Source organism: Felis catus, chromosome E1 (assembly GCF_018350175.1).
Source record: "Felis catus isolate Fca126 chromosome E1, F.catus_Fca126_mat1.0, whole genome shotgun sequence".
Classification (NCBI taxonomy): domain Eukaryota; kingdom Metazoa; phylum Chordata; class Mammalia; order Carnivora; family Felidae; genus Felis; species Felis catus.
Window position 1 is genome coordinate 56,094,260 of NC_058381.1, and position 24,762 is coordinate 56,119,021.

Sequence of the window (24,762 nt, forward strand, 5' to 3'; positions counted from 1 at the left end):
TGGGGGGGTGGGGGTGGGGCAGGGCACAGGGTGGAGAGGGGAGGACAGGGGGGCTGGGTCCCTGGCTCACCTCTCCCACCCCTGCAGTCCCCATCATCCCGGACATCCCCATCGTGGACGCCCAGTGCGGGGAAGACTACGAGAGCTTCCTCATGTACAGCGACGAAGTACTGCGCTCCCCGGCTGGCAGCCAGAGGCCTAGCGTCTCCGACGACACTGGTGAGTGGGCCTGGGATCCATGAGAGTAAGTCCTGGGTAGGAGGTGGGGCTGTGACTGGTGTCCAGAGGAAGCAGAGGGGCCGATGACCACTGGGCCTAGAGGTCAAGACCAGAAGTCCCTCTCAGCTCCAGGTGGATATCTGCAGAGCCGACCATCTGGCAGGCATCATACTGGCACTGGGTACAGAGGGGACAAAGCCAACGTGGCCCACATGCAGTCGTGTGCACGTCTGTGTATGAGCACAGGCAGAGACTTGCTTGGGAGCAGATGCACACAGAGTCATGTAGGCTCATGCACATGGGACCAGTGTGGAAACACAGCTTTGCTTCTGGAAGGCTCACCAGCCGTGCCATGGAGTCAGGACATTCAGGCCACCTCCCAGGGACAAGGTGGGAGGGGGCAGGCATGACCCAGAAGCTCAGAGCAGCCACCTGCCCAGGGTCAGGGAGGCAGTGTCCCCTGTCCCGTCCACTGGCCCAGTGCTCCTCTTCCCTCCTGATTCCCTGCAGTGTGGTACAAAGGGTCCTTGGCTGGACTCCCTGGTTCTCAGTTTTAGCTTTGGCTCTGCTGTGGGACATCAGATGAACTGCTCGCCCTCTCTGTGCCTCAGTTTTCTGATCTGTAAAATAGGATGCCAGTCATACAATGCCACGAGTGAAGGTTCTCTGGATTTCTACTTTCTCCCACCCTTGCCTAAGCCTCAGGCCCCCTGTGAACACCTACGTGCCCTGACAGAGCTGAGCTTGGACTTCAGGAACTGGGCCCAGCCCAAGGGTCGCGGGGGTTTTGAGGCTATGAGAGAAAGCTCAGCTGTTAACACTATCTGTGACGCGCTCTGTGGCTTCTGAAACTGTCCCTGGGAGGCAGGCAGGGGAGAGATTACTCTCTCCAGTGTACAGATGGGAAACCGAGGCTCAGACCAAGAGGCCTCACATCTGGTGCCAGAGCCAGGCCTACCCCTGGGGCCTGTCCTCCCCAGCTGCAGTCCGGCCAGCTCTGGCGCACACGGAAAGCCTCCTCTTTCGTCGTGCGGGCCGAGGGGCCCGCCAGTCGCCTGCTCCGCGACCAACCTCACCCCCGCCCCGCCCTGCCCCGCCCCACTTGGATTCCGGAGAGCCGAGGACGGGCTCACGTCGCTGGCCTCCGCCCCGCCGCGCCCCCTCCCGGAGCCGCCCGCGCCCGCCGGCGGTGCCAACGCGGCCCTTCGTTGTTCCCAAGGCGGCAGCTGGAAGTTCGAGCCCCTGCTGGGGGAGGAGCTGGACCTGCGGCGCGTCACGTGGCGGCTGCCCCCGGAGCTCATCCCGCGCCTGTCGGCCAGCAGCGGGCGCTCCTCCGACGGCGAGCCGCCCCGCGGCCCCCCGGAAGACAGCGCGGACGGGGGCGCGGGCGGGGAGGGTGGCGGCCTAGCCCGCGGCGCCACACCCAGGCCCCCCGGAGGTGACGGGCTTGCCCGGCGCGCCCCGACCCCGCACCCAGCCAGGCGCGCTCGTTTGCCGCCTGCGTCCAGCCTGAGCCCCCTGTGGTCAGGCTGCCCACTAATGGCCCCCTGCCCAACCTGGGGAGGTGCTACGGCGCGGAGGCGGACCCCCAGAGCCGAGGGACCCCCGGGGCAGGCATTCGTGATCTCCTCAAAGCAGGACTGCCCGCAGGAGCATGCAACTTCAGAAGTTCGTGGTGCCCAGGGGCAGGCGCTAGTACCCAAGGAGACCTCCCCAGAGGTCTCAAGGGACACGAGGGCAGGCATCTGGGCTCTCCCCCTGGCAGGACTGACGGCAAGGGCAGTAGGTCTCCCAGCTGGGGTCAGCGGTGCTCACACGGTCCACACTGGCATCCTGCAGGACTGACAGACATGGGCCGCAGAAGCCTGTGTGGCCCCTTGGACTCTGCCAGGAACACTGAGCTGCTTTCCCTGATGGGCCAAGAGAGGGTGGTTTTCTTTATGCCAAGCGCCCCCCACCCCCTCCCCTCAGAGGGTGGGTAATCCTAGGAATTCCCAGGGCCACAGCCTGCGTCTGGGTCTGGCGCAGGCCTGTCCGAGTGACCCTGCTCTCCTCCCACAGAGCACCTGGTGGTGAACGGGCGGATGGACGTAGCCTTCCCAGGCAGCTCCAACTCTCTGAACAGGATGACCGTGGCCAACACCGCTTACGGCACCCACCTGAGCCCACACCTGCCCCACCGGGTGCTGAGCACATCTTCCACCCTCACGCGGGACTACCACTCGCTGACCCGCACGGAACACTCCCACTCCCACTCTGCCACGCTGCCCAGGGACTACTCCACCCTCACCTCCGTGTCCTCCCACAGTGAGTGTCCGCTCCCAGCCCTGCCTCTCCCACTGACCCTGCCTCTCTTCCAGCTCCAGGAGGCTGGGGTTACTGGCCCCGCTTCCCATCCTCCAACACGCACACTTCCTGCCCTCACTCTTGTTTTGTCCTGCCCTAGGCCTCCCTCCCATCTGGGAAGAGGGGAGGAGCAGGCTTCCGCTGTCCTGGGCCCTCGGGTCCCTGAGTCGGGCTCAGATGAAAGGGTTCCCTCCCTCTGGGGACTCCCGAGACACTATAATCCTGGCTGGGCAGCCAGCGGCGCCCTTTCGGGGCCCAGGTAGTACAGGGGTGGCCATCTCGCGTCTCCACAGCTGTCCCGCGCCATCTGTCACCCATCTGTTCATCGCAGCCACTGCCCAAACCCAGCACTTCACCCTCCATTTTTCATCTCCATCAATGCTGATGCCTAATATAGCCTCTGCCCTTCCGGGGGTGATGGGCTGGGGGAAGAGGGGCGGCCAGACCAGCTGAGGGGGAGGGGGCGGCCAACTTCTGGTGCTCACCCTCTCTAGGCACGGGCAGGGCCCGCAGCCACTCTGAGTTGTCCAGGGAGGTGCCGGGTGGCCCGGACAGGGTGTTGCAGGCTGAGTGAGCCGCGAGGCCAGCGGCCAGCAGAGATGAGACAGCCGCGGGAGGTCAGAGGGAGGGCTCCCGCCCAGAGACCCCCCCTGCCAGAAACTGACTGTGGCCTCCCGTCTTCAGGCTCCCGCTTGGCTGCAGGTGTGCCCAACACACCCACCCGCCTGGTGTTCTCGGCTCTGGGCCCCACGTCTCTGAAAGTGAGCTGGCAGGAGCCACAGTGTGAGCAGGCGCTACAGGGCTACAGTGTGGAGTACCAGCTGCTGAACGGGGGTGAGGCACAGCTGCCGGCAGGCTGGGGGCTTGCAAGGCTCGGGCACCCAGCTGCACAGGAACCCACCCAAGTCCCTTCAACACTAACGATCCCCACCAGACGTTCTGAGAGGGCCTCACTTGCATGCTCCTCGCCGCCCGTCACTGCCTCCTCTCCTCTGAGTTATCCAGCTCCCTGGGCCTCTCTCCAGGTCATTCCCTCTGCGAGACGTTGCCTAACAAGGCTTCACTGACCTAGGGACAGACCCAGGGCCTCCGCTGGCCTGCGAGATGCTTTTGTGGGAACCGGGAAGTGGTGCTTCCCTGGGAAGGCAAACTCGCAGCAGCAATGACCTGGGCCCGCAAACAGGCAGAACATAGGTGGGATTTTAGGCTCCACTCATCCCTCGTGTAGCATACCACCTAAACTACCAGCCACACCATACCAGGCTGATCCCCACCTGTACCCAAACCGCAGCGAATCCTGGGTGGGATGATCAGTGGCAGCCTAGGGCAGGGGTGGGATCAGGCCAGGGGTAGGAGTAACACTGACCCCCGGTCTGCCCTCCCCAGGGGAGCTGCATCGGCTCAACATCCCTAGCCCCAGCCAGACTTCGGTGGTGGTGGAAGACCTTCTGCCCAACCATTCCTATGTGTTCCGTGTGCGGGCCCAGAGTCAGGAAGGCTGGGGCCCAGAGCGTGAGGGTGTCATCACCATTGAGTCGCAGGTGCACCCCCAGAGCCCACTCTGCCCCCTGCCAGGTGAGTTGACTCCCCACCCCGTGGCTGCCCCCATGACGTCCCCTAGCCACCCACACGCTGACAGTCTTGCTCTGCTGCCCCCAGGCTCCACCTTCACTTTGAGCACACCCAGTGCCCCGGGCCCGCTGGTGTTTACTGCCCTGAGCCCAGACTCGCTGCAGTTGAGCTGGGAACGGCCACGCAGGCCCGATGGGGATATCCTCGGCTACCTGGTGACCTGTGAGATGGCCCATGGAGGAGGTGCTGCCCGTCCCCACCTCAGGGGTGGCCAGGGGAGGGGTGGAGAGGGAGCCACAGAGGCTAAAGGCATCTTCCCTGCTCAGAGCCAGCCACCACGTTCCTGGTGGATGGCGACAGCCCTGAGAGCCGGCTGACGGTGCCGGGCCTCAGTGAGAACGTGCCCTACAAGTTCAAGGTGCAGGCCAAGACCACCCAAGGCTATGGGCCGGAGCGTGAGGGTATCATCACCATCGAGTCCCAGGACGGAGGTGAGGTGGCTTGCCCATTCTTCACCCCCACCCCTTCTCTGGCCACATCTTCCCCTGGCATCATCCCTGACTGGCGCTCATCTGCCCATGCCAGGCCCTTTCCCTCAACTGGGCAGCCACCCCGGGCTCTTCCAGCACCAGCTGCCAGGCGAGTACAGCAGCATCACCACCACCCACACCAGCACAACCGAGCCTTTCTTCCTGGGTGAGTCGCTGGGCAGGGGATCCTAGTTCTCGTGGGGGAGCACAGCGCTAACAGAGCAGGACAGACAGGGACCCAGGCAGGGTCCCTCAGTGCTTTTTCCCCTGCAGATGGACTGACCCTGGGGTCCCAACGCCTGGAAGCAGGTGGCTCCCTCACCCGCCATGTGACCCAGGAGTTTGTGAGCCGGACACTGACCACCAGTGGAACCCTCAGTACCCAGGTGGACCAACAGTTCTTCCAGACCTGAGCCCCCCACCCCTACCCGACAGTATCCTGGAACCTGGGCCCCCACCCTGCCTCCTCCTCCTGGCTCTGCCTCAGCTACTCCATCCTCGGACCCCTCGCAGCCCAGCACACCCCCATGCTGACCACAGGGCCAGCACGTCTGGCTACGGAGCAGAGGGTAGGTGTCCTCTGGGAGGCGTGAAGGGAGCAGAGGTCCCAGATGGCCCTTCTGGCCACTACTCCCTTACCCCAGGCCCAAGCCCGTTTGTGCGTAACCAAAGAGCTGGGACCAGCATGACAAGGACCCAGCTTTGCTCTGCACTTAATAAAAGATTTTGCTACCACTTGGCTCTGCCCTGTCTGTTCTTCCAGGGAGTGCCAGCACAGAGCAGGCGAGCGGTTCTGACACATGCTTCTCTGATCCCCAAGCACACACCCACCTCTAGAGGCAGGCGGGTTATCGTGGTGGGAGGCACAAGTTTATTGAGCACCCAGATGCAGAGGGCAAGAGGCGCCAGAGGCCTGGAGCTTCGTGACGTGCTGCCTGGCAGGCCCCATGCCCACCGGGTGCTGTCCCGGGGAGGGCCTCACCAGTGCAGCACCTTGGCACCGTCGGCCGCCTGAGAGAGGTAGAAGGTGGCGGTGCCGCTGTACTGCTCCTAGGGGAGAGGCAGGTGGGGTCTAAGCGTGGCAGGGCCCTGGGAAGCCCTTTCTCCATCCTTCCCACCCGCAGGCACCGGCACCCACCCACCTGTATGTGCTGCATGGCCTGGGGAACGGAGGCAGCCTCCAGCAGGGTCACGGTGCAGCCACCGAAGCCACCACCAGTCATGCGGCTGCCGTAAACCCCAGGTGCTGACAGCGCGGCCTCCACGAGCTGGTCGAGCTCGGGGCAGCTCACCTCATAGTCATCCCTGCGGAGAGGATACAGGAGAGGGCGGGCCTAGGCCTGGTCCCACCCTGCCCTGGGGACAGCCTGTGCCTGGGAGATACAGGCACCCAGGAGTCCTCACCTGAGCGAGTGGTGACTCTCTACCATGAGGCGGCCAAAGGCTCTGTAGTCTCCGCGGCTCAGGGCAGCCGCGGCCTGGGCCGTGCGCCGGATCTCGCCCACGACATGTCGTGCCCGCCGGAAACCCTCCTTGCTCACCAGCTCTCTGCCAGCTGGGAAGGGAAAGGGGTCAGCAGACCTGCCACCCCACCACCTCTGGGCCCGTGCAGATGGAGGGATGGGGGCACCAGGGTGATGAGGCTAGGGGGCAGGGGTAGGGGTGGAGGTGGCGGGGGGGGGGGAGGGGAGGAGCCTCCAGTCTTAGACCTGGTTCTGACAGAGCTGTAAGCAGAACCTGGCATTGGTGACTAAAGTTTGGAGCCTTTCCTCCTCGACTATAAGATGGGACCCCTATGTCACTCTCTGGGACCCACTATGCACTGACTGGGCAACATGCCAGCAGAGTGCCCGGTGCACAGTGGGTGCTCAATAAACAACAGGGTAAGCCCCAGATTCTTGGCGCTTCCAAGGTGAGGGGGACACAGGAGTCCACAGTGGCACAAGAGGGAGAAGAAATCCTGCCGCTGTTTACGCTGGAGCATCAGTGGAGCCCCTGAGAGCTGGGGCTCCCAGAGTTGGGGTACAGCCCAGGCCAAGATCAAGAGACAGGGCACAGGGCCCACCAAGAGTAGGCTATCCTGCTGGCTAACGCTGAGGTGGGGAAAGCAAGCCGAGTCGGTAGCGGCAGCCCAGGGTACCGGGGGACTCTGCTACTTAATTCTGGATGCCACACAGGTTTTGGAGCAGGGAAGGGCTGGAGCTGAGCTCTGGTGGACAAAAGTGACTGCCTAGGGCAGAGGGCCCAAGCTGGGAGAAGCAGGAACCAGGAACCCAAATAGCAGTTGTTAAACAGAAACCAACGAGGGGCCTGATGTGGAGGAAGAAGGAATGGAGGGAACAGAGATTGGAGACTGGGGGTGGGGGGGTGGATAGTGAGGACACAGGGGACTGAGGTTTCAAACAGAAGTGACAAGGGTGAGGAAATCACAGATAAGGGGAGCTCAGCAGGAGAAGCCTATGGGGGACAAAGGATGATGAGTTCCCTTGGGAATCGGGTGGAGGCTCCAGGACTGCAGGTGGAAATGGGGCCGGGGGGGAGGGAGGGGGGCCTCCAGGCGGGAAAGCAAGGGGCTGCAGGCTCCTGTCTGAGTCCTAAGCGGACCATGGTGGCTGGGGCTGTGCACTGAGGACAAAGCCTGGGGCAGGCACACACAACAGGACTGAGAGAGCGGCGGCCGCTGAGGGGGAGGGAATGCAGGCTGTGGGTGTGTGCGGGGAACCCCCCCGGGAGCACTGCTGTGTCCGGTGGCAGGAGCAAGGGGCAGGCCGACCGAGAGGACGGAGAAATGAGTGGAGATGAGAAAATGGGGGCCAAAAGCATTAGGTCTTCTTCCAAGATGAGCACAGGAAAAAGACTCAATTTTAGACGGGAAGAAAACCGACCAGGTTTCCAAGCAAAAGCGGAAGAGCCAGGCAGAGGACAGGAAGGAGGGAAAACAGGGCTTCTGGCACAAGACTCTGGAGAAGGCGGAGGACAGCACTGTTTCCAAGGTTGGGGGAGACCCCCCCACACACACACCCCAGGAGTGGTGGGAAGGGATACGGTGGAGAGGAGGGACGGCCAAAGTGTTCAAGCGTGAACACCTCCAATAAGGTCACCTGCACAGAGCAGGTGGGGCAGGTGTGAACGTGACAGGTCACCAAGAAGGACAAGCTGGTCCCACCAGGCCGGCCAGTGTCCTCCAAATGGGCACCCGCACGCTGCCAGAGAGGGCACAACTCCCAAAGCCAGCAGCCTGGCCCCGTGGCTGAGAGTACGGGCTATGGGGGGTTACCTGCCTGGTTTGAGTCTCACTCAGCACTGCCACTTACTGTAGCTTCCTCATCCAAAACGATGAACGGAATAAGACTATCTGCCCCACAGGTGTGACGGAGCGAGATGGAATTTGACCCTCAAACTATTACATATCCTCTCTTCCTGGCCACGTGCATCGTGAACCTTTAAAATACTTGCACCTTTTGACTCTGCGATCTTACGCCTAAGAATCTACTCCTAAGAAGATAATGAGAGAGACTCTCTTGCACGAAAACATTCGCCGCCGCATCACGGGATTATTAGAAAATGATTAACTTATGACACACCTGTATGCTGCAGTGTTAGAAGCCTTGCTGATGAAGTGCCCCTAATGGCACAGGAAAGGGCTCTAAGATGTAATGAAAGAGAAAGCCAGTGACCATACGGCCTATACTGAACTTGGTAAACGCAGACGTAGAGAAACACTGGCGGTGTTAGCGGTGGCTATCCCTGGGTGGTGGCCCTCTAGCTCACTGTTTTCCTCTGTGTGTTTTCCTACATTTTCCACAGCAGAAGCGTAATCCTCCTCTTAGAAAGAACAATGTTAAGATTTCAGCAGCCCTGCCGAGGCTGGAGCCCTAGGTCTGCAGTCTTAGGGGGAGTGGGCAGAGCACAGCACAGGCCCCCGGAGAGGAGGGGGTAGACAGGAGGGTCAAGCCCACGTCAAGGGCCTGGCAGCCCCGCAGGATGCCCAGCCAGCTCTCACCCTCCAGTTCCTCCAGCTGCACCTCTCGAAGGCTCTCCTTGCCCAGCGCCCGGGCCACTTCTTCACACTGGCGCCGCCGCAGAGGGTACTCGCTGGAGCCCAGCGAGTGGCGGACGTTGGAATTGGTGATGAGCACGGCCAGCTTGGGTTCTGACAGCGGCACCAGGCTTGTCTCCAGGGACCTGGCATGGAGTCGGAGTGGGGAGATGACAAGCCCAAGTGTCTGCTTGCCACACCAGGTGGTGGGCACGCTCCACCCAGAAGCTCCTCATGACGAGGTGGGAGGGTACAAGGGGAGCCCCTGACCTGCAGTCAATGAGCAGCGCGTGGCCCTTCTGCCCCAGCAGGGCGATGAGCTGGTCCATGATGCCACAGGGCACCCCTGCGAAGCTGTGTTCGGCCCGCTGACACACCTGAGCCCGGGCAGCTATGGACCCGGAGTCTGCGGCACAGGGGGAGGTGAGGAGGCTGGAGCCCAGGAGGGGGGCACGTGGGAGTGGGCGAATGGGAGCAGTGGGACCTCCAAGGACACTCCAGAGCGATTCCCCCCCCTCCTCCGGAAGCCACAGTCGAGGAACAATCTCTGACAAGGAAACCTCAGGGAAGGAAGGCTGGGGTCTAGGAAGTACCTGGGCAGAGCTGCTGCAGGAAAGTGTATGTGGCCACTTCCAGGGACGCCGAGCTGGACAGCCCGCCCCCCAGGGGCACTGAGCTGACCACCACTGCACTGAAGCCAGGGAGGGGAGCAGCTGGAAAGAATGGGTGATGGTAAGATGGGCCATCTGGGAGGATGGGCCCACGAAGGGCATGTATTTTGTTATGCAGGGAGGCAATGCCTGATAGCTGCTTCCAGGGCTGTGTCTCCATCCTCCTACCCTGAGGTTCCTGGGACACAGTCTTCCCAGCTCTCCTCCTGGTTTAGGGCTCTGGAGGCCAACAGGCTAGGGTTTGAATCCTGGCTCCGCTAATCATAAAATGGGCAGCTCAGGACAAGTTCTGGAACCTCTCAGGGTATCAGTTTCATCATGTGTGAAACAGGGATACCCTCCCCTATACGTTACCCCCTGGTGCATTAGACGAGCTAAGGAGCTTTGCGGCTGAGAGGTGGTGCTCCTATACTACCAGCATGAACTTGACTCAGCCCTAGTCCCCATACCTGGGTAGTGCTGAATCACTCCCTTGACATAGTTGGCCCAGCGGGGGGTCCCGGGCTCCAATGACCGCTGGGCTGTGGGCAGTGGAAATTGGAGCCGCCGGGGCTCATCAGCATCTTCGGAGGTGGTCAGGAGGGAGACAAGGCCGTCTGCCCGGGGGCTGCCCACCAGCACAGTCACAAGCTCCAGCGCCTGGCAGGAAAGACAGGGGTTATGTAAAGCTTTTGCCAGGCGACCCATGGAGGAGGCTTCTCTGATACTAAAGTTCTGAGAAATAAAAAGTTTCAGACAGATTCCTTTTAAGGCTCAACAGGAAGGAATTGGGGGGGGGGGGGCGGTGGTCTCAGGGAAGAACCTGAGTGCTGAGCTGGCCCTGGGGGCTTGGGTTCTGCCCTAGGGTCTTGGGGGGCGGAGGGGGGGGGCAGGGCCAGTGCTGCAGAAGTGTAGACCTGGACTCTGCCCTGAATCTGGGCTCTCAGCTGTGGGGCACGGAGCAGGATAAGAGAGTAAGAGGAGCTCCAACTGACGCGTTCCCATTTTGGAGTGGTCTCAGGTGCACTGTACCCGCTCGCTTGCCAAGCCGCACCAGGTGGAAAGAGCTGAGAGGCCTGACTCCAGCCCCACCAAGAACCAGCTGTGTGACCTTAAGCAGATCACTGACCCTCTCTGGGCCTCAGTTTCCTCCCGAACGGGTAGGACCAGGAGGTCTGAGGCTAGTTCCCCCAGGTCTGCGTTTGGGGCCCCCGGAAGCCAAAGCCCGAAGCGTCCCCATTCCGCAAGCCACACTGGAGCCGCACAAGTTGAGGTGGCTCCCAGCGTGATGGGGAGGATCACGTCCACAGAGGGCGGGCTTGAGCGAAGAGGCGCCGGCACACCCCCTCCTAGTCTACTTCCTCGCGGATCCCCCGCTTCCTCCCTTCCAACAGTGGGAAATACCCCGTCCCCGGGTCTCTCCGACGTGCTCGTCCTCCAAACCCGGGGCAGGATGGCTAAAGTTTGGCGCGGCCGCCCAACCTCCACGCAGGGACCAGGCACCTCCCCGCGCGCCTAAGGCCGGCCCTGCCGCTGGGGAGGCTCGAGGCTCCCCGCCCGGCCCCTCACCATGGGCAGCACCAGGCCCTGGTTGTAGTCCGTGTGCTCCCCGATCAGGTTGACGCGGCCCGGCGCCGACACCGCCAGCTCGGGCTCGGCCCCGAACTCCTCCCGGAACGCTCTACGGGCCTCGGCCAGCAGCTCCCCGGCCTGGGGCTGTCTCCAAGCGGCCATGATGCTCACCCTGCAGCGAGGCCAGGTCGGCGCGGGATGCCCGGGGCGGGGCCGCGCGGGGGCGGCGCGCATTCCTGCACGCGCCCCCCGCCCCCACCGCAGGCCTCCTCCCGCCCCCGCCGCGCCGGGCCCGCCCCGGCGCGCCTCGCGGCCCAAGCCACCTGCCGGGCGCTCGGGGTTGGGATCTCCCCTACACCCCCACCGCGGAAGGATCTGCCCCACACCCCCACCGCGGCGGGCGGCGGACTTTGGAAGAGACCGGCGGGTGCCCACTCGAGTGGTATTGGCTGGACTGGAAGATCTGAGCTGCCCTTCCCTGGCCCTGGTGCCCCTTTCTCTGCTACCAACACCGGCCAGGCCATTCACCCACAGCCAGAGTAGCAGGGCTGGCACCCAGCCGACCTGAATTTCCCAAAGGGCTCTCCCAGGTCCTAGAGTCCTGCCGCCGTGAGAGGTCATCAGACCCTGATCTTGGGTCTCTGAGAGGGTGGCCTGGCACGATGCGTAAATTGAGATGAGGAAAGCCAAGTTTGGGTGGTGACCAGGGAGTCGCTTTCTACAGGCCCTTTTCTATAGTGGCCCCGCTGTCATAACTGCTAGCAACGGAAGGAGGAAGGAGTGGCAGTTGGACAGCAGTGGGCCCAGCCTCCCCTGGAAGGACCTACCGGGGCTGCCAAGGTAGGTGGGGCCGTTGGCCCCAGCAGGTGCTTCCTCAGTTCTGAGCCTTGGACGCAGCATCTGACACTCACCACCGCCTCTTTCACCAGACTGCGTCCTGAACCTTCAAGCTGTCCCTGCCTGGACGCCTGTCCACATTTGCATCTATATGAAACCGTGAGGCAGAAATGCTGAAATGTAAGCAGCCTCTTTGGGACTAGGGTGGGGGGCTTTGTGGAGAGTTGTGGCCAGGTTTAGAGCTTGGGGTCTGCTGGGGGGGTTGCCCAAAGAGTGGAGTAGTGCATTTAAAATGCATCTCTGATACTCATCATGATGAGCCCAGAGTAATGTATAGAATTGTTGAATCATTATGTTGTACACCTGAAACTAATATAACACTGTATGTTATTTACACTTCAATTAAAAAAAAATGCAGCTCTGGGGGTGCCTGGGCGGCTCAGTCAGTTGAGCCTCCAACTCTTGATTTCCACTCAGGTTCTGATTCCAGGGTCGAGGGATCGAGCCTCCAAGCTCAGCGTGGAGCCTGCTTAACATTCTGTCTCTCCCTCCCCCCCTCTCCTGTTTGCGCACTCTCTCTCTAAAATAAAATAAATTAAAAAAAAAATTTTTTTTAAGGCACCTTTGAAAACTTCTAGAAATAAATATAGGGATAAATCTTTGTGACCTCGGCAGTGGCTTTTTTGATATGACACCAAAAGCACAAGAGATAAAAGGAAAATAGATAAGTTGTACTTCATCAAAATAAGATACTTTCCTGCATCAAAGGACACAATGAAGAAAGTAAAAAGACAACCCACAGAATGGGAGAAAATATTTGCAAATCATATATTTAAGGGCCTTGTATCAAGAACACATAAAGAACTCTTAGAACTCAAAAAAGACAAATCAATTTAAAATGGGCAAACAACTTGAACGTTTTCCCCAAGAAGATTACAAATGGCCAATAAGCACATGAAAAGGTGCTCAACATCATTAGCATTAAGGAAATGTAAACCAAAAGCACAATGAGGTGCTATTTCACACCCATTAGTCTGGCCAAAATGAAAGACAATAGCAATTACAGCAATGTTGCTGAGAATGTGGGGAAATCAGAACCCTCAGTCTCTGGTGGGAATGGAAAACAGTTAAGCATTTCCACCAAATGCTCAACAGAGAGTGCCCATGTGACCCAGGAATTTCACTCCTAAGTACGTACACAAGAGAATTGAAAAACGTAGGTCCAGGGGCGCCTGGGTGTCTCTGTCGGTTGAGCGTCTGGACTTCGGCTCAGGTCATGATCTCACGGTTCGTGGGTTCCAGCCTCGCATCCGACTCACTGCTGTCAACGTGGAACCTGCTTCAGATCCTCTGTCCCTCCCTCTCTGTCTCTGCCCCTCCCCCGCACCTTTCAAAAATAAATAAACATTAAAAAAAAAAAAAAAAAACATAGGTCCACACAAAACTTCTACATTAATGCTCATGGTAGGACTATTCACATTAGCCAAAAGGTGGTAACAACTGAGGGCGCTTGGCTGGCTCAGTTGGAGGAGCATGCGACTCTTGATATTGGGGTCATGAGTTCGAGCTCCACATTGGGTGTAGAGATTACTAAAAAATAAATATAAAACTTAAAAAAAAAAAAGATGTTAACAACCCAAAGGGATAGATGGATAAAGAGAATGTGGCATGTCCATAACAATGAATTTTGCTCAGGCATAAAAACAGTGAAGTGCTGATACACAGTATGGAACTACATGGTTGAGCCTTGAACACATGGTAAATGCCGGAAGCTAGTCACAAAAGACCACAAGTTGTATGATTCCAGATACACACAATGTTCAGAGTAGGCAAATCTGCAGAGACAGAAAGGAGATTAGTTGTTGCTTAGGGCTGAGGGAAATGGAGGGGATAAAGAGTGATAACCAAGGGTACCGGTTCTCTTTGTGGTGTGGAAAGTGTTCTAAAATTGCCCGTGGTGATGGTTGCACAGATCTTCAAATATACTAAAACCACTGAATTTTATACTTGGAATGGGTGAATTGTATGATATGTGTAATGTATCTCAATAAAGCTGTTTTTTTTTATTTTTTTAATGTTTATTTTTGAGAGAGACAGAGACAGAGCACGAGCGGTTGGGGGGGGGGGGGGTGGGCAGAGACAGAGGGAGACACAGAATCCGAATCAGGCTCCAGGCTCTGAGCTGTCAGCACAGAACCCGACGTGGGGCTCGAACTCATGAACTGTGAGATCATGACCTGAGCCGAAGTCAGACGCTTAACCAACTGAGCCATCCAGGCACCCCTAAATTTATTTTTTCATTTAAGTAATCTCTACACCCAATGTGGGGCTTGAACCCACAATCCTTAGATCAAGAGTCGAGTGTTCTTTTGACTGAGTCAGCCAGGCACCCCTCAATAAAAGCTGCTTTTTTAAAAAAAAAACCTTGGGGGGCACCTGGGTGGTTCAGTCAGTTAAGCGTCTCTTTATTTAGGCCCAGGTCATGATCCAAGAGTCGTAGGATTGAGCCCCCACCTTGGGTGTAAAGATTGCTTAAATGAATAATTAAATATCTAATTAAATAATCGCTTAAATAGGCTCCACGCGAAGGCTGTATCTCTCCCTCTGCCCCTCTCCCCTGCTCATGCTTGCTCTATTATAAAAAACAAAAACAACTTGGGAAATGAAACTATCCCAAATTCCATCTGATGGCCTGCTCCCTTTGAGCACTCCTCAGTAAAGCATTTTTTAGCCTAGGCAAAACAAAAGACAAGACAATGAGTGGCCCTTAGGGCTGGTTGAAATGGGATTAAACTCATAAACCATGCCTCCCATCCAGGCACCACTCTCAGAGACGCGTGGGACCAGGCAACCGCTTCTCTGTGAATGCTTTACCCACCTGAGCTGTGACACCCAACAATCCTCAGCCCAAATCTCTGCTCTTACGATCTCAGGCAGATGACTGCACCTGAGCCTCAGTTTCTCATCTGTACAATGGGGGCTAGCGATTCCTCCCAACAAACGGTTATAAAAAGGAACTGAATGAGATCATTTTCACAAAGTGCCCAGCCTAGCACCTGGCACTGGTAAGCACAGAATAAATATTTGCTGTTATTATCAGTCATTCATTAATTCAACAGACATCAGTGGACTCTCCTGTGTGCAATTGGCCAGATAAAAGCCCAGGCTCTCCTGCTCTGGGTGGGAGGCAGACACCATCCGGCCCCCTCTGGCTAAGTGCTGGGATGGAGGAGGAACGCTTTCTAAATAAGGAGAGAGAGAGAGGAGGGATCCCAATGCCTGCCAGGCCTACACCCTTGTTTTTATTTCCATTGTTTCATTTTGATTGAAAACATATCCATTTGCCCTATACTCGTCCTTTGTATTGTTTCAGTCTTAGAGAACCTGGATTTGATCTAAGGGCAAGTGTTCCTGTTTGTTCGGTGGAGGAACTCTGAAACATTGATTTTATTTGGAAGATGTGTTTACTCTGTTTCTGAAGCCCATCTAGCGGGTTACATGAAATTTGTTCAGAAGTCTGCCTCTGACCTCTGGCCCTCGCTCCCACTTTCCTGGTCAGATGTCACAGGGTTGGCGGGAGCGGGGCGGGGTGGCACCCTTATTGGTCTGTCCTTTGCTCTACTGGCTGAAAAACTCACTCGTACCAGCACAGCCAGAGCCATCTGTCACACGGGACTGCGGTATCGTGACCAAATTGCCAGTGATACCCACCACAGTGATGGAAATACCACAGTGCCAGCCAGATGCCCAGTGGCTGAGGCAGGCCTAGAGGCTGCTGACCCACATCTGTCCAGGCGATAGTGAGAACTGGCTCCTGACTGAAGACAGGCACTCTAGAGGTGCCTCTTCCCTACCAGAATCTGTGTCTGTCTCTGTGCTGTTCTTAGCCTTTGGGTCCTTCCTGCTAGACTCAGTTTTTCAGGGCGCCTGGGTGGCTCGGTCGGTTAAGCATCCGACTTCGGTTTCCGGTCATGATCTCACGGTTCGTGGGTTTGAGCCCAGTGTCGGGCTATGTGTTGACAGCTCAGAGCCTGGAGCCTGTTTCGTTTTCTGTGTCTCCCTCTCTCTCTGCCCCTTCCTCTGCTCATGCTCTCTCTCTCTCTCAAAAATAAACAAACATTAAAAACACACACACACACACACACACACACACACACACACACGTTTATTTTTGAGAGACAGAGAAAGAGTACGAGCCAGGGAGGGGCAGAGAGAGGAAGACACAGAATCCCAAGCAGGCTCCAGGCTCTGAGCTGTCAGCACAGAACCTGACGCGGGGCTCGAACCCATGAACAGTGAGATCATGACCGGAGCCAAAGTCGGACGTTCAACTGACCGAGCCACCCAGGTGCCCCCAAAATAAATAAATGTTCAAAAAAGTTTTTTTTAGACTTGGTTTTTCTTCATGCGATTGAGGGGCTCTGAGCTCTGTGTAGCTCTCGCTTCTCTGCTGCAGTCACAGCCTGGACCCCTGATGGGATGTGGGTCCACATCTCCCATGCTGATATCTACAGACACCTTCTCTGAAAATGTTTGCTCTCGGCAGATGGCCACCCTCTCTCACTCATTCTGGGAGTTTCTCTTTGTGGTTGTATCCAGAGGGCTAACCTATTTTCTGATTTGGACCCCCTTTGCCCTGCTGTAACATGAATGATAGCAGCTTCTGTAATATTGGTAATACTAACCCTCAGCTTGTGGTAAGCCCTGATATCGGGGCTGTAGTCAGCCAGAGGGCAGTACTGGTTGTTTACTACTACCAGTCTGTGTTCTGATTGGTCAGTGCCCTTTACTTCTGCTGTCAAATATTTTTAGTCACCAGGCTTTGCACAGATTATGTCATTAAATCCTTTCAAGCCTATTAGACACTGCTTTTATTCCCGTTTTACAGATAGGGAAGCACAGATGGGTTTGGAAACTCATCCACATGGGGGAGCTGGGCCTTGAACCTGAGCCTGGCTGACCCTGAGCCTATCCTCTCAGCTACCACCCTGTCCCCAGCAGCATCCTGACCTGCTATAGCTTCTGCTTACTGAAGTGTCAAGACACAAAGCTCAGATTCTAATAAGGGACGGGAGGGGGCAGCTGTTCTCGGGGACCACAGGAGCCCCAGTTTCTACATGGAACACTCCCAGTTTGGAAGCCGGGCCGGTAACCAAAGCTCTTGGGACTTGGGCTCATTCTTTGCCACCCATGCCAGGAGCAGATCCAGCCAGCTGTGCTGTGGGCTGCCAAGGCCATCCGGGCTGGTCAGCAAACACGTCTGGAGCTTCTGCTGTGCGCCAGGCACAACTCCAAATACAAGCAAGTCTTAGGCCTTTCCTTCAAAGCACCAGGAGCTTCTTGTCCCTCCCTGGCCTTGAATGCTTCTGCCAAGAGGGGCCAGCTTTAGGCCTTATCTTTATTCGGTGCCCCCACCATGTCCCTGAAGTTCCTGTTCTCTAGGCTGATGACCGTCATGCCAATGGCCAGGGAGAAATCCAGACTCCCAAGATGCAGGGGACAGCTTAGGGCCACAGGCCTCTCTTCTTAAGTTTTTGTTTTAAGTTAGAGAAAGAGAAAGCAAGCACAAGCAGGGAAGGGTCAGAGAGGAAGAGAGACAGAATCCCAAGCAGGTTCTGCACCAACAATGCAGGGGCCTAAACTCATGAACTGTGAGATCATGACCTGAGCCGAAGACCGCTGCACATCCAGACGCCCCACAGCAATCTGTTCTTGCACCTTGCACTGGGCACTGCCCACCCTCCATTCCACTGTATATATTCCTGAACTAGGGTTGGCAGCTACTGGATGGAGACAAGACCCCAGTCCCTGGCACCCTTCCAAGTCATGTGTGGCTTTATAGCCCCTCCAGGGACCACAGCCTCACCAAAGCCCCTGCCCTTGCTTCCCTGGTAGTGAGGGTGACTGCAGAACTCTGAGCTTCCTCTATGGAGAAGGGTGATGGTGTACGTGGGGTGGAGGAGGGTCCTCTGCTCAGGGCAGAAAGCTACATGCTTCTCCTGGGTGTGCCTGACCGACAGTCCTGGCCCCTGATGCTCAGGCAAGGGGCACATCCCAGAGAAGTTCCATGATCCTGCTTGAACAATGGTGGTATCCAGGTGGGATCCCTCACCGCCAGGGGGCTGCTGGGCAATTGACAGAGCCACGGGGAGCAGACAGCCCCCAGGGGGCAGGACACCAGGCCCTGGCTCCACCTCACGGCACAGCCTTCTTCTGTGTGAACTCCAAGCTGACCCAGCTGCATCACCTCAATCTACAACCTTGCTCATTCCCCACACGTGCTGACAAAGAGGTGACAAAGGGGTCAGGGAGCCAAAAGGCCAGCCATCTGGCCCAAGAGGGCATTTTTAGCCTTCTCCGTGGGGGTGCTGCGGGATTTGGGCTAGCAACCTGGGCAGGGACTTGGCCCTTCCTTCCTTCCCCTAGCCTTGTCCTCAGGAAGGCAGCTAGACGGCCAGCTGCCTGTGCTGAAGTTGCTGACCAAAGCCAGGCCCCGCTGGACGGACTCCCCCTGAGGAATGCCCAATGGGGGCAGGTGGGACCACCACTGGGCCGAGGGAGGAAGAGGCTGTGCGGCCCAGGCACGGCACAGCCAGCTCAGCGGTGTTCTTCGGTCGGTGCCTCAGTGTCAGGGCTGAGGGAAAGCAGGCTGTGATGGCCACAGTGGGGTGACGGTGAAGCACTCCCAACCCAAGGGACGGGGAGGCAGGGGTGGGGACCGGAGGCTCAGGGTGGGGGCTCAAGATTCTCATGCCCAGTAGACCACAGCACCACCAGTGAGACAACAGCTGCGGACGGGTGTGGTGAAAACCACACCTCGCCCTTCCCCGTTGGCGGGCTGGGCTGGCCACAGGCCTGAGGCTCTGCTCTCTGGCCCCCTCTGCTGTTGCTCCCGGACACAGGCTGGCCCCGTCTTGTGGGAACCGAAGGGCGAGCCCAAGTTTCCTGCTGACCCATTGGCAGACAGCTGACTGGACTGTGTCGACCCTCTGCTACCCTACCTGAAAGTGATCCAGAAGGGGCCTGCTTTCCAAGTGCTGCACAGGCCCCAGCCCCCATGCCCACCACCAGGCAGGAGGCAGTGCTTGCAAGGAGCCAGCTAGGGAGAGCCCCGGGGAGAAAGCTGAGGAATGACTGAGGAACTGAGTGGAAAAGAGTAAATTTCCAGTCCAGCCAGTTAGCTCAGAGCTTGTTTCCCTACACTCTGAGCCTCCCTGGCTGGGAAGCCCCCGCAAGGGGTATGGGGTGGCCATTGCTGGCCTCTCCCGGATCTGTCCTTCCTTCTCGCTGAAGTGTGAGGACGACCCAGTTAGCTATTTGACTAAGGGCAGATCTCTGTAAATAAGCTGGGTTCGGGGCACCTGGGTAGCTCAGTGGCTTGAACATCCATCCAGCTGGATTTCAGCTCAGGTCACGATCTCACAGTTGTGGGTTTGAGTCCGTTGGCCAACAGTGCAGAGCCTGGTTGGGACTCTCTCTCCTCCCCCTCCTCTTTGTCCCTGGCCCACTTGCACTCTCTCAAAAAATAAACAAGGAAACTTAAGATATATTTAAGTAAGTTGGGTTTGAAGTGCTTGCCTCTGTTTTCATACTACCTTAAACTCTTGCCGTTTTTATTTTGTTTTAATGTTTATTTTTGACAAAGAGAGCATGAGTGGGGGAGGGGCACAGCGCGAGGGAGACAGAATTTGAAGCAGGCTCCAGGCTCTGAGCGGTCAGCACAGAGCCCGATGTGGGGCTCGAACTCACGGACTGTGAGATCATGACCTGAAGTCGGACGCTCAACTGATTGAGCCACCCAGGGGCCCATTTGCTTTTTTTAACGTTTATTCATCTTTGAGAGACAGAGCACGAGAGGGGAAGGGGTAGAGAAAGGGAGACACAGAATCCGAAGCAGGCTCCAGGCTCCAAGCTGTCAGCACAGAGCCCGATGCCGGGCTCGAACTCACAAACCTTGAGATCATGACCTGAGCCGAAGTTGGGACCCTCAACTGACTGAGTCACCCAGGCACCCTGCCACCTTAAATTTTGTAGAGTATAATTTCTACATGTTGAATAAATCATCTGGTTTTACACATACCAGTTTAAGGATGAAGCAGGGGTTATTTCAGACTAAGAAACAAGGGCCCACAGGTCCATAATCACTATTAGCCTAGCAGGGAAAAAGGGGAATGCAAGGACAAGCAGGTGTGGAGGAAAAGCAATGGGGGCTACCTCACCAGGGTGGATCTGGCTTTTGGCCAGGCTGAGGGCTTCAGGACAAGGGCAATAAACAGCTTGGTTCAAAATCTCCTGGTAGTCAGAGCCCGTGCAGGATGCGGACACTTCCGGCCATCAACGGGTCTGGCCTAATCAAATCCATCGACAGTCAAGAAATGCACCATTAATCCACAGGCTCAACAGGCATAAATCTGCAGCCTTGAGCCAACTGTGACACCTTTCAAAAGGGGGTCTGCCTGTCCTTTCTGAATGCATCCCCCCGCCCCCCAGCTGAGTCAGAAGGCAAACTTTCCGGGCATTTCCCCACAAAAACTTTTATTTGTGAAATAGAGGTTATCAATTCAAATGAAGACCATTAACAAGATGAGATAATCTCAACTTCAAAAAACTTTATTTTTGTCTCATCCATCAAGGGCACAGGATACCTTCATCAGCTCCAACTTTTGCTTTTCTCCTTACAGATTCTGTTCCATCACCTAAAACCCAGGGTTATCCTGTGTGGGCAGCTTCCTAGAACCAAAAGATACTTTCAACTGCTGGGCTAAGTATGCTCATGCACACTGTGCAAGCACAAGCTGCACTATTTAAAGCAGCAAGATTCCAAGCTGCCCAATAAAACCCGCAAACGTCTACATCAGGATGTACCCAAGTTGTACTGGGGAAGAGTCAAGTTTCACCCCACTTGGGTTATCACAACTAGTAACTCGAACAAACGGACATCACCATAGTTAAGTCTACTACTCAGACACTGCCAGGCACCCCACAGCACGTTCCTGTGTCCAAGATGGCAACGTCCTTCAGAAACAATGTTGAGATCGTCAGAATTGGGAAGTCACTGCTCCAGAGCAGTTACTGGACTCCACCCTTCCACCTTCAGTGCCTCGTGAAGACTCATTAAGCTGCCAAGAATCAAGCCTATGTATCCTGACTTGCATCTCTTCATAAGCCCCTTGAATGTGAAACTAACCCAAACTTTTTTTAAAAAGCTACTTTATCAGGGCACAACTATCTTTTCTATAGCTACTAGCTTCAAACACACAAAATGCTCATCTGATGACCAGTGGCCGTTGTGCCCATGGTCTTGCTGACTAGATCTAGATACTAACAAGCTTACAGTGGACCATCACTGGTCAATTAAACTAGCTTCATACTGAAAAAGTGGCTTAAACCAAGGTACTCTGTACTTGTGGTGAAATGACTTGTCTAAGGAAATTCGTCATTATTTTCGTATACAAATGGTTTGCCTACCAAACAAAACCAGATATAGACCAAGCTCAAGCTTCAAGATACAAAGAACCTAAATAATGGATGTATTTCTCTGTATATTCAATGTAGGTTTTTGACACTTCGTTGAATAAACAAGTTTATTTGTAAATTTAGTCAACATACATAATTGACCTAAAGACTTCAATAGAAGGTTAGTTTTTAAAACCACTTGGAAGGCCACCTCTATAAAGTGATTTTTCCAGGACCACGGATCAGATGTAACCTAACCCGACACCACCTTAACTGGCAGAGGTTCAAGAAGCTGGAGTTGTGTGCCCCTCTCCCACAGCAAGTTTACTCTAAGGGTTATTATAATACAAACTCCACAAGGAAAAGAACTTCGGTATGGTTTCCTCTTTGTAGAGAAAAAAACCTAGTTATGAGACCAATCACAACACAAAGAAAAGCTGCACTAACTAGTATAGAATATTAGTAACAGATGATGCTGGTGTGAATAACTTGTATTATATTCTAGAGCCCTTATAAATAAAATCCCCCCCTTAGTGTTTGCATTAATCAGCTAGAGGGTTAGTTAACATGTGGTAGAATGAGGACTTATGCAAGGTATAATTTGCAAAGCAGTTTACTCTCATGAAAACAAGTGCAGTCTAGTTAGGAGAAAACCAACTGGACTTTAAATTACACACACCTTAATGACAAGACTCCCCACCACATGTGAATGTAAAACATTTAATTTAAAAATGTTGACACTACAATATATAAAATAGCTATTATAAATGCACATAGTGTATTCTATAGCTGCCAGTTTTACTTTTTTTTTTTTTTTTTTTTTTAAGGAAACTGTAAGTTACACTGTGGTTAAGACTTGTATCTTCACCCTTGAAAAAGCCCACATTCTATCACAGTGATGTATGGTCAGACTTAACAGCCCCAATTGTTAAACACTTGGATCAAGTCATAACCAGTTTTATTGCAAAAGGACCCTGTACACATTTATCAATTCTAGTACCTTAATAGCTACCCAACAAGTCATTAACATACAGAAACATGCATCATGAGAAGCAAGAAATATCACCCATCCCTTCTGCATATTAGCAACTTGTCACTCCTGAGCAACAGTGCTCACATCACTGAGGTCTGTGAACAGTCACTTTTCGCATTCATCCTGAGTGAAAGATGGAATGACTTAAGTACAAATGCAACATATTATAAACAATTTCTTACAAAAAAAGTCACAAATTAAACCAAAGTATTTTACAGAATTTACTACAAAACACCATAAAAACTGCCTTCACTTAAGCTCTCTCTCCCCGTATCCGGCGAGCCAACTGGATGTCTTTGGGCATGATGGTGACTCTCTTAGCGTGGATGGCACACAGATTAGTATCTTCAAATAAACCCACCAGGTACGCTTCACTGGCCTCCTGTGGAGCACAAGAGCCACACCATTAAACTGTCTCCGAGGACGAGAAGCCACGCAGAAGCCCTCCGACCCTACTCCAGCCACGCTCGTCTTACCTGCAGCGCACCAATGGCGGCACTCTGAAACCTCAGATCGGTTTTGAAATCCTGGGCGATCTCCCTCACCAACCTCTGGAAAGGCAGCTTCCGGATCAGAAGCTCGGTCGATTTCTGGTAACGACGGATCTCTCGAAGCGCAACGGTCCCGGGCCTGCAGCGGGCAGGAGAGTGTAAGCGGATCCCCGAGAGCGGACAGCGCTCCCGCTTGGGGGCCGCGCGCCGCCGGGTCATTGTTTTCCTTCCCACTCGCCTACCTGTAGCGATGAGGTTTTTTCACCCCGCCAGTAGAGGGAGCACTTTTCCTGGCGGCTTTAGTGGCCAGCTGCTTACGGGGCGCTTTCCCACCCGTAGATTTACGAGCCGTCTGCTTGGTTCGGGCCATTTTCTTTTACCTAAAGAAGACACCCGTGACTCTCGGGCCGTGGCGCTAGCCTCCCGGGGGCGGAGGATAGGACGGGCTCGGCGCCCCTGCCCTTCCGCCTCTTTGCCGCGGCAGATGGCCCGGGGCCGCCGCCTCCTCCCCCTCCCCTAATGACTCAGGCTGCGAGGAGCGGCGGCGGCGGCCTCCCCCGGGAGGGGGAGCGCGGGGAGGAGTCACTTCCCCTCCTCGACGGGCGGAGGCCCCGCTTGCCCGGAACCCGGCGTCGGGACCTCTGAATCACCACCGGGAAAGAGGCGGAGACGAGGTTCCGGAACGAAGCCCCAAGGGAAAACCTCCCGGCCCCACACCCGACACCAGCGGCCCGAGCGGCCCGCACCGGCCAGCGCTCCGTTCCCAACGGCTGCGGCCCGCGGCATCAACGGCTGCCGGGGCCTCGAACAAAGAGTAAAACCGCCAACACTTACCCAACGCCGAAGTCTTAGGCCGCTCCTCCGATCGTCGCGCCGCTCCTGCTCCCCAATGAAGAGCCGCAGTCGCCGAGTAAAGAAAAGAGGACCCTCCAACGAACGACCAAACCGCTCTGTGCTCCAAGCCCCCCCTTTGCCTCCGCTTTTATACCCACGCTTCACGCTGCGTCTCTGCGTCATAGGGGCTTCATTTGCATACACCAACGACTTTTTCTATTGGCGGGAGCTTTCGCCGACGCGCTGACATCCCCGACACAAAGGCCGTGCTTCGGCCCCGCTCCCGGATTGGTGGGTATCTAGGCCGCTGATTGGCTGTTAAAGTGGCCTGATGATTGGATGAATGCAAAGAGGAATGGGCGAATCAGAGGTTAGCACGAAGCGGCTCTTCTGATTGGATAAAATGAAGCTATGTTTGGATCCTTCCCTTGGTTCCAAAGCTCTACAATAGAAAGTCAATGCAAATGAATTGCATTGGTCTCTATCGGGGCTTAAGGGTACGGGATGGGCAGGAGCCTAACCATAGATGCATCTCGCTAATAAAATGCAGGAGGAGAAGTTACTTTAAGGAAGTTTTTGCAAATATTTTCCATTGTAAAATAAAATGTGTTCCCTGTGATTATTTACTTTCACATTTTGATAGTTATGTACACAGTGTGAAAAATTAGAATTCAGCAAATCATATTACATCACCAAGTATTTTAGACATCACGCATATACATTTTAATCAAAAGGCAGTTCTTTGGTGGTGTAGGTAGGAGTAAATAGTAGATACAAAGAAAAATGTCAATAAATGATTTTATGCTTCCTGTTCTGTATGTTCTCAGACCATCACAAATTACATTACATTGTAATTTCAACATGCTTAAGAAGTAACCTACTAAGCAGCATATTTTGAATTACGTAATTCAACTGAATGAAACGACTACAGCCAGAATGGGAATAGTCCCAGAACAGCATTTGCATGTCCATAAAGAATAAAGAAAACTAAATTAAATATGTGCCCTTGTATTTAATGGTATATTCTGGTAGATATTTCAAGAAACGTGACAAATGTATAAAAATGGTAATCCCTACCTTTGCCTAAATAAATGCCTTTGATGTTTTGTAATACTCAGTTCTCCTGATGACACAGGTATATAAAATATCAAAGCAGGCTTAAGGTTAAGACCAGCCAAACAAA

General features: G+C 55.2%; 3 protein-coding genes and 1 long non-coding RNA gene across 9 annotated transcripts in view; 2 read left to right on the forward strand and 2 right to left on the reverse strand.

Annotated features, from left to right (window-relative positions):
* ITGB4 (integrin subunit beta 4) overlaps positions 1 to 5,682 on the forward strand; it is a 31,394-nt gene extending 25,712 nt beyond the window's left edge. The window contains exons 32-40 of one of the 5 annotated variants that reach the window (XM_045044414.1): positions 88 to 219; positions 2,281 to 2,526; positions 2,666 to 2,824; positions 3,250 to 3,399; positions 3,952 to 4,140; positions 4,225 to 4,380; positions 4,464 to 4,628; positions 4,723 to 4,833; positions 4,910 to 5,682. In XM_045044414.1, the coding sequence (XP_044900349.1) occupies positions 88 to 219; positions 2,281 to 2,526; positions 2,666 to 2,824; positions 3,250 to 3,399; positions 3,952 to 4,140; positions 4,225 to 4,380; positions 4,464 to 4,628; positions 4,723 to 4,833; positions 4,910 to 5,682 (2,081 nt within the window). Of the gene's footprint in view, positions 1 to 87; positions 220 to 1,438; positions 1,658 to 2,280; positions 2,527 to 2,665; positions 2,825 to 3,249; positions 3,400 to 3,951; positions 4,141 to 4,224; positions 4,381 to 4,463; positions 4,629 to 4,722; positions 4,834 to 4,909 lie in introns of all 5 variants that reach the window. The other 4 variants (XM_023244005.2, XM_019818258.2, XM_045044415.1 and 1 more) reach the window with 4 other exon arrangements.
* On the reverse strand, positions 213 to 11,159 carry GALK1 (galactokinase 1). 2 transcript variants are annotated; one of them, XM_023244007.2, is made up of 8 exons: positions 10,926 to 11,159; positions 9,827 to 10,016; positions 9,300 to 9,419; positions 8,977 to 9,112; positions 8,671 to 8,852; positions 6,072 to 6,222; positions 5,810 to 5,972; positions 213 to 839 (listed from the first exon to the last, which is right to left on the reverse strand). In XM_023244007.2, the coding sequence occupies exons 1-8, from the start codon at positions 11,088 to 11,090 to the stop codon at positions 798 to 800; spliced, it is 1,149 nt and encodes a 382-aa protein (XP_023099775.2). In that variant the 5' UTR covers positions 11,091 to 11,159; the 3' UTR covers positions 213 to 797. The 2 variants fall into 2 exon arrangements, with proteins under 2 accessions (XP_023099775.2, XP_011287741.4); XM_011289439.4 differs by lacking the exon at positions 213 to 839 and adding an exon at positions 5,516 to 5,717 and having other exon boundaries at positions 10,926 to 11,157.
* A 72-nt stretch (positions 11,160 to 11,231) lies between these two features.
* On the forward strand, positions 11,232 to 12,382 carry LOC105261195. The gene is made up of 3 exons (XR_002149366.3): positions 11,232 to 11,768; positions 11,858 to 11,945; positions 12,243 to 12,382. It is a non-coding gene; the product is annotated as an uncharacterized LOC105261195 (long non-coding RNA).
* Positions 12,383 to 20,354: 7,972 nt separating this feature from the next.
* LOC101080845 (histone H3.3A) lies at positions 20,355 to 23,735 on the reverse strand. Its single transcript, XM_003997160.5, has 4 exons — positions 23,580 to 23,735; positions 22,988 to 23,125; positions 22,731 to 22,884; positions 20,355 to 22,636 (listed from the first exon to the last, which is right to left on the reverse strand). Exons 2-4 carry the CDS (start codon positions 23,113 to 23,115, stop codon positions 22,508 to 22,510), a joined length of 411 nt encoding a protein of 136 aa, XP_003997209.3. The 5' UTR covers positions 23,116 to 23,125; positions 23,580 to 23,735; the 3' UTR covers positions 20,355 to 22,507.
* Positions 23,736 to 24,762: the final 1,027 nt, after the last annotated feature.

Bases quoted from the DNA above. Each gene is read 5' to 3' on its own strand.
- GALK1 (XM_011289439.4), bottom strand. From the start codon at position 11,090: ATGGCCGCTTGGAGACAGCCCCAGGCCGGGGAGCTGCTGGCCGAGGCC. The intron at 9,113-9,299 runs GTACTTCCTAGA...CCTGTGCCGCAG, and splicing joins CCTGCAGCAGCTCTGCCCAG to ACTCCGGGTCCATAGCTGCC. The intron at 8,853-8,976 runs GTCAGGGGCTCC...ACTCCATGCCAG, and splicing joins GCGCTGCTCATTGACTGCAG to GTCCCTGGAGACAAGCCTGG.
- LOC101080845 (XM_003997160.5), bottom strand. From the start codon at position 23,115: ATGGCCCGAACCAAGCAGACGGCTCGTAAATCTACGGGTGGGAAAGCG. The intron at 22,885-22,987 runs GTAGGCGAGTGG...TGCCCGCTGCAG, and splicing joins AAAAAACCTCATCGCTACAG to GCCCGGGACCGTTGCGCTTC. The intron at 22,637-22,730 runs GTAAGACGAGCG...TGTGCTCCACAG, and splicing joins CCGCCATTGGTGCGCTGCAG to GAGGCCAGTGAAGCGTACCT.